Source organism: Glandiceps talaboti, chromosome 2 (assembly GCF_964340395.1).
Source record: "Glandiceps talaboti chromosome 2, keGlaTala1.1, whole genome shotgun sequence".
Classification (NCBI taxonomy): Eukaryota; Metazoa; Hemichordata; class Enteropneusta; family Spengelidae; genus Glandiceps; species Glandiceps talaboti.
In genome coordinates this window covers 8,076,103-8,084,953 of record NC_135550.1, presented here as the reverse complement: position 1 = coordinate 8,084,953, position 8,851 = coordinate 8,076,103, and the positions used below count along the sequence as shown (strand labels likewise).

The 8,851-nt window shown below is 33.3% G+C and overlaps 1 protein-coding gene across 1 annotated transcript in view; it reads right to left on the bottom strand.

The window, feature by feature from the left end:
* Positions 1 to 742: 742 nt before the first annotated feature.
* LOC144447217 (echinoderm microtubule-associated protein-like 6) overlaps positions 743 to 8,851 on the bottom strand; it is a 41,665-nt gene continuing 33,556 nt past the window's right edge. The window contains exons 33-35 of the mRNA XM_078137122.1: positions 6,547 to 6,700; positions 5,587 to 5,687; positions 743 to 3,648 (exon numbers count right to left, since the gene is read on the bottom strand). Of these exons, the coding sequence (XP_077993248.1) occupies positions 3,624 to 3,648; positions 5,587 to 5,687; positions 6,547 to 6,700 (280 nt within the window). The 3' untranslated portion in view covers positions 743 to 3,623. The remainder of the gene's footprint in view (positions 3,649 to 5,586; positions 5,688 to 6,546; positions 6,701 to 8,851) is intronic.

Sequence of the window (8,851 nt, the reverse complement as noted above, 5' to 3'; positions counted from 1 at the left end):
TATAGAAGTGTACACATGTCTAACTTGTCTTTTTCAACAAGCTTTGTGTTTGAAATATGACAGTAAAATGGTTATCATTGGACGTCTAGTCTGCTACATTGGTGTAATGTCAGTGTACTAGGTGCTTTGTTGAAGACAATGGGTGAGAACGGATAAGCATTGTTTGTGTCTATATGTGTGTGGGTGTGTGTGTGGTGGGGGGGGGGGGCATGGGGGTACTGGAGGACTTAATACTACAGCAATAGACAGGCTCTCGGTTCCATGATGATTATGCAATCACCGTCTCCCTGTACAATGTCATGCACTCTGTATGTGCTGAGGGCTTTGCATGCACTACTTGAGGAGATGGTTATCATCTGACAGTACCCTGGATTTACGTGAAGAAAACTTTGTCCATTCCAAGATGAATCATACTTCCCACCACACGTCATATATTTGTACAAGCAGAAGGTTGTGTGTGTTTCATCAATGGCGTTTAGTCGTCCTCCAGTAGAATACCTCAAGAATTATATTGTCAATATCTCTTTCCATTGTTTACTGAAGAAATATAAAGTCAAATACTGACAAGCTGAGAGAAATGGGAACCACACAGAAGCGACCTTGCCTCAACTCATACAACACAGCTCATTGAAACCAGAAAACCAACTATTCACATTCGCACAATAAATAATACATAATCCCAACTACTTCATAATTTCATTTTAATCTCATTTGTTTCTATTTATACAAAATACAGTCTGTATTTTAAAGAGAAAAAATTTTGCACCTGTGATATAAATACCAAGAGTTAATGTTAGTATCTGCTTGAAAGCAGTCAGAGAAAAAAAAACCAACCCATCGGTATTGAAACTTGAAACTTACATTATAAACAATGAATGAAATGCTTCTAAATGCATGTACAAAAAAAATAAATGAAAGGCAAGAATTTTATCTTCTTGTTGTTTATCAAATTTCCTCTCTTTTCGGTCATTTTGTTTTTGACACTTTATAATGCAAAACATTCAGAATATTCCATGTACTAGGCATAAGAAAAAACTTAATTTAGTAGAAAGTTGCTATGGTTACCAGCTAAGTTGCTATGGTTACCTGCTAATTTGTGTATATGTACCAGCAGCTACTGAACGATTATCCATGAATTATTTACAATATTTTGATAAAAGCCCACGTCCCCAACAATTTTAGTAGCCCAAATATGAAATCTGAATATGAAATTTCTGGAATAATATAATTGTAAGGTATACTTGGACTTGTAAAGGTACAAAATTTATACAGTTTCTGATAATCTAACAATAAGTATTGTTCTTAGGACTAGGAAGAAATGTGAGGGTTTTACCGTAAACTTCTAAATTTTATTCCAATTTATAAAGGAAATTTTAAGTAATACGTCTAGAAAGAAATCAGAAACGTGTTAGTAGTATTTTTGGTTAATTGACACAAGAAATTACAAATTTGTCCTTGGAACTCTAACAATTGAAATACTTGTCCTAAACTAATCAGTGCAATTTATCGTCGGACAAATCAATATTTTTCTCATCAATGTAAAAAAAATCCAATTTTCATTACTTGTGAAATGTACAAAGTGATTGTTCATTTCAAAGGAAATGAAGCAATAACATTTCAGTGTAGCAGAATAAATTTCTACAGCCTGTTACTATGACAACATGTAATAACACTTAGTCTAATCACCCCAGACTGTTAACGATGTCGCTGGCTCCAGGTGCATGTATAGAAATGAACATAAACTACTGGTGCTACACTGAAATCACCTGTTCAGACTACGAAATGAACAACAACTTGGGGAAAATTCTAGACATTCAAGTGTGCTAAGAACTTGATTGAAGAACTTGGCTGCATCTCGAAGTTCAATGTTACAAGTTGAACATTCTTTATGTTTCAGTGAGCTACAAACTAATTTAAGTTTTGTATATTTTAGACATTTCAAGTTAGATACTGAATAGTCTGCAATTTGTCTGTGTCTAATTTCAATTTTACAACCTGAACTTTTCAGACATTTCAAGAAACTAAAATCTTGTTCTGCATATGTATATTTCAAATTTCAATGCTGAACATTCCAGTGAGCTAAAAACTTGAAAAGAGGAAATGAGCTATTTCTAATGTCAATGTCACAATGTAAAATTCGCTAAACATTTTATTTGTATTTGTCAATTTCCAATTTAAATGTTACAGATTGAATATTCTTGGACATTCATTCCACATAATTTACATAATTACCCTGGAATTTGTCAATTACCAATATCAGTGATATAAAAATTGCAACATTTTGAGACATTTCACTATTAAAGCTAAACCCTTTATTAACCTGTAATTTGTCTATTTCTAATTTTAATGTGTACTCCATTTCATAATCCTAATTGATAACAAAACTCAAAAGTGTCAAGATTTGTCTATACTAGGGATCTTTACATGTGATTGCCTCATCACAACGTTAAGATTGAGGTATTTCAACAGAAAACATGGGGGAGGGGGGAGGAGGTAAACTGGGAAAGAAAATGAAACTTACAAGTTTAAGTCTATTTATTTGAATTTCAATATAAGAATGAGGTGGTTCTATAAAAAGAGATGTTATATATCTATTTCTATATACTAGTACTAACTTTCCTCAATAAAAAGATCCCTTAGTTACTACTTTACAATGAAGGCTTCATCATTATTGTCATTATAGTTAACTATTATCTAAATATTTCTGATGAAAATGAAAGCTGCCAAGTCTGACATATTTCAGTAACCTCTACATAAACTCTCTAATCTGAACAAAGTACAACATTACTTATAAAAGGTAGTATATGCCTCGGGGGGATCAATTTCCCTGAAAGTCAAACTTCTTCAAATCTGTCCAAACTTTGTCATATCAAAACTTCATTTGTTCCTAGTCCTTTCAACATATGAAACGATGTTTGGGAAGTTCATGATCTTATTTTCCAAGGAAATCAACAATCTGTTACGCAAGATATAAACACAGTATTCAATCAGCAGCCATATTGGATTCTATGGCCATATTGGATTCTAAAGATGGCTTACTTTTGATAACATTTTGACCTTTATTATAAAAAATTTGCATGGTGACCCCTGGATTTTTCTTCTTCTTCTTGATTTTAACTGAAGTGAGTTGGAGTTTTCTTGAACAAAGTACAAGCAACAGCTAATGATATTATTTCTGAGGCATACGCTACATTAAAACAGAAAAAACTGTTAATTTGTACTGAAATGAGAAATGGTTCTCTGGAATATAGAAAATGTAAATTTGAAGGATTTGAATTTGTTCTGTGAATAGGCTACCTAACGAGACACATTTCGATATTTTTCCTACAGAAATTATCATCGGTACAAAATTACTCCACATACATATCTTCTGATATCTGATGATGTTATCAAAGAAAAATATTTAGAACAAGGAGAATAGTACTATATATATACATATATGTTGTAGAGATCAGTTTCATTTATTTTAACCTTGCCACACTCTTCCCAGTGTGCAATTTGAACTTTGACCTTCAGTAGTACAGGAATACCCAGATAACTTTGAGAGTTGACGCCTGTAATGTCAGTACTCTGAAGCCAATGGGAGACTGCTGAGTTTGTGTGCAGTCTTCAGCTGGCTATCTCTAGTGTGTTTTCCAGACAAATAGACTGAAAAAAAATAGGAGAAAATTCAATTATTTCATAAAGATCTGGAATTATTATCAGTGATATTAAAACTATAAGGGTACTAGTATACAATGTAGTTATCTTTGTATCATCAATGCTAACACTTCAACCACAGGCTAGTTTATAAATACATCTTTCTAGTAACACCTGATCCTACTGTGCATCTGAGACTTGTTTCACCACTCAGTAATGTACGGAGTAACAGGTTTGTTTTTATTGAAATGGAACTAAGAATAATGGTTACACATACATACATTTGTATGTATGGACGTATGTACGTACGTACGTACAGACACATATACGCATGCACCCACACATGCATACATACACATGCACACATGCACACACACACACACACACACACACATATACACATACACACAAAAAACACACACATACACACATACATACACATACATACATACATACATACATACATACATACATACAAACACATACACACAAACACACACACACAATACACATACACACAAAAAACACATACACATATACACATACACACACATACATACATACATACATACATACATACATACATACATACATACATACATACATACATACATACATACATACATACAAACAAACACATACACACAAACACACACACACAAATAAACAAACACACACAAACACACTCAAACAAACACACACATACACACACACAAACAAACACACACATACACACACACAACCACACAACAATTGTCATTGTCAGTATGACTACTATGACACTAGGTTGCACTTGGAACATCTTCACACATAATAAGGAGTTGAAATGGACAAAAGTTTGTTTTACTCAATAACCGTTCAGGTCTGTATAAAAGTCAGCTTTGAGCCTCCTGGTAGATACTCATATATGACTCAAGTAAAATGTAAACTTTTCTTTTAAAATCAACAATTGTGAGATTTAAATTTACAACTACAAATAAAACGATTAACTTTTTAAAACAAAGTTAAATTATAACACTATGTATGTTCATCATGGAAGCACTAAGATTCATTCATACACAATGTTCTCTTTGTCCACTTTTTGATTGAGAAACAGACATGTTTCGATCAAATCACTTGTCCTTCTTCAGTGTCTAACTGGATCTGACAGAATGATCCATATTTGCTAAAGGTGTTGAGTAACCAGGGATGTGAAAAGGTTAGCTTCAAAATATGTAAATTCAGGTGTAAAAGTAGTTGTCAGTTATGTACATCTAACTGAAACTTAAATTATTTGACTTTTTCTCCCACAATAAGACCAAGCATGGTACTCGGTTTGTTTAAAATTCACTTTACAATATATCACATTATCAGCAAAAGTTATCCACCTGTCACTATATTTGGCATAAAGGTACTTGTGGTCAGTATGATGAGGTATGTCTCAAAAACAAATCACTCAAAGGTCTCAGAACTGCATCAACAATTCCATTGTTACTGTATCAACTTTATCTCTCTCCAGGACAGCTATTTGGGTTAATGTTAAATCCTGGGGGTTAAAGGTCATACAAAAATATGTCCTGTAATCTCACACAGGTGCAGATCAAAGTCTGAAACTATTGTCATTTCAACATGATTTAAGAGTTAAATGTACAATACAGTAGCTGGTACATTATCTTTATACTATCAATGTAATCCTTCACACACACACACACACACACACACACACACACACACACACACACACACACACACACACACACACACACACACACACACACACACACACACACACATACACACACACACACACACACATACACACATACATACATACATACACACATACATACATACATACATAAGCCAACATAATCATCAACTACAGCCTGGGATCGATATTTCTTCCCACATATACAGTAAAATAAAACACAACATGAATACCCAGACCACTCAATAAGATAAACTTACCAGCAGTCATCCCCTCCAGCACTAATCAGATAGCGGTCATTACTGGTGAATCTAACATTGGTTACATGTGCAGAATGTCCAACATACTTCTTGTGTGGAGCCTAAGGGAAAACAAATTTCATTTTTTTAAAAAATATTTTCAAATCAGTGATTAAATTTGATTATTATTATACTTTTCTACAAAAAATATTTGTTCTAATTATATACATTGATTACATTTCTATTTTGTACTTCAAATTACAAACAATGGTGTCGGTGTCGATAATCAAGGGGCCATAAATTTACCAGATTTTTTTCTGTTTTAGCAGTTTATTTTAACTGTTTGACAGAACTTTGCTCAGAGTTTACAAATAGCCGATTAAAATCAATGTTATTTTTGAACTGCAGGTGACACCTTTATACATTTGTAAGAATAAAAACCAAATGGACGGAAAGAACCTACCACAACTGCCAGACGTTTAACTTTTTTTTTGAAGAACTTTGTACAAGCATGTAATAAACATATTAAGCATGTGCTGTCATTGATCCGTGTCAGGGGTAATAATTGTGAGCGCCTTGAGCTCTCAGGAGAAAAAGGTGCATTATAAATTATTATTATATTACCGCCTAGTGGTAAAGCCAGCAAACGGACAGTTTGTCAAAGCCTGTGACCTGAACAGGCCAAACATTACTTGGTAAGTAATACGAACCCTTGGTCATGGTACAAGAACATATTTATTACCACATATGTAGATGATCAATTTTGAACTACGACATTTCTGACATTTTCTAATAAATATCAATAACTCAACATTATTAGCATTATTAGGATTATCATCCCAATTTTGACATACCATGAAATTTAGATTTTAACAAAATAAATAGAGAAACAAATACTTTTTTTGTGATGGCCTACTTTTTTATGCTAATTTATGCAGAAAAATTGCTTTCTTTGAACACTAATTATGTGTGTGTACTTACGAACTTCTGAGGACTGGGGAATTCAAAGAGTTTGACGTAACCGGAATCATCTCCTGTAGCTAGGGCATTGCAGGTGTGTGCTAAGTGAGCTGTATTGACATCCGCCTTATCAGCATTGCGAGGCCAAATGCCGATGACCTCTTGACCCAATACACTACAGACAGAATAACAATGAGGAAGTGTACATTGGTAGTTTTCTACGAATTTGGGCTAAATATAGCCATGAACACACACAGTTCTCTATTTTTAAGTCAACACAAGTCTGTTGGTTCTTTAAAACTGTTGTTGTCAATGACGACATAGTCTATTTTTGTTTAGATGTATTGTTGCCAATAATTCCAAAAAAATTCAAACATTTCTAGCACTAGAGATCTGTCAATGCAAAATTACTTTTTTTTATACATACATATTAAGCATGTGCTGTCATTGATTTATGCCAGGGGTAATAATTATGAGCGCCTTGAGCTGTTGATTATTTTGAAATTTTTCTAAACTCAGGGTCAAATTTTCAGTTTTTAGACAGGCATTAAATTTTTAGTAGGCAAGATATCCACTACATTTCAAATATTGCATGTAAATATCAGGCCACCCAATTAAAAAATTATGTTTACAAAATATTGCCTTGGTTGATGTCATAAAGTAATGAGCAATAATTAGAGTAGTACTAGTAGACATTTGTTTCTTGGTTAAAATAAAATAAAAATTTGAAATTATTTATGGATTTAAAGGGAAAAAAATGTGAGTACCCTCGGTATAAAAAATTAAAATATATGTAACAGATCTCAACACCGTGGTTATGACTAATGATGTAATAATATACAAACTGAATGAACAAACTATTGAACTGATGTGATATTGTCATTGCTGAGGGAATCCCAAAGTTATGTAAGCAATAAAATAAAACATCACAAATTTAAGTTACCCTGTGGAATCACGTCATAATACTATGAAGTCATTGACTATGAACGGGGGGGTTTCCCCTATCAACCAAAGTACAATAAAGTGTGAATTCTGGTTGAAAGAATCAACTACAGAATGACCCTTTATTGACATCAGTAGGGGATACCCCCTGAAAAAGACATTCCACAACCACTAGTCATCACAAATGTACATATCATTCTGTAATAATAGAAAGGTTTTTAGACACACAAGCTACACTCTGAGGGGAAGTTCCTTCAAAACAAAACTACTCTTATACACATGTTGATATGATGTCATCGCAGTCAGTTTATGTCATTTTTTCACAAATGAACTGGTTACGACTGGTGATTCACAAGCAGAATTTATGTTTTGACAAGTCATTCTGTATGCACAGTATCAGGATTGCACAATATCATTTCATTCTGATGATTGTTGGATCTCAACATTCAAAAGTGAAAGTAAAAAAATCCACACCCTTTCCCACTTTATCTTTCCTTCACAGCTTCATGTTTTGTATTTACTACTACATGACATCTGTGTGTATATATAAATATATTGATACTCTACCATGGAAACTACGAAATTCTCTCAAGTGTTTCTTACACAATGATTTACATGACTACATCACTTGTTCAGAAATGGGACCTTGAGAACCCAGCCATTTTAAATAATGCATTATGGGAAATCTGATAAAGGTGAATAAATTATTAGACTTGTAAACAATCTTGTTACAAACAATCTATATTTGGTTTACCCATACCCATGTGATAGGGCTCTCCCCACTGATCTCCCAAGATTAGATATTACCACATTCACTAACAATCCCATACTCCTTTGCCTCTGAGCATGCTCAGTTTGGACATAATAATCCTTTACTTCTGAGCATGCTCAGTTTGGATTTCAAGTTGGCTATTTACATAATGCAAATCTCTAAGATCAGAATCAAAATCTTTCTTATTTTGCTTCAAATGGTAACTTTCATTTATTGTTTCACTAATTGACAAATATATATTTGTGACTCGTGCTATGTTGAAGTATATGAGTCATAAAGATACATTGACATGTGAAATTATGACTGGTTCTCTGTAAATAAATGTAATTACATCAGAGTGACTAAACAGCCACTTTGGTCAGTATTGACATTTGAAAATACACTTTTCACCCTAATATTTATTTCAAAGATGTTTTGAAGTTTCTGTGTACGGAATAATAAACTGATTTATCGCATTCTTAAAGGAGCACAAGCTGAGTTCATACATATTTGGGCATAGTTTTTGCTGCATATTTAGAAGGTACTCACAGTATTTTACTTACTGAAACTATACTTATCTACCACTCACAATTGTCTGACCGCAAACCTGGCATTAAGATATTACTCATAAAC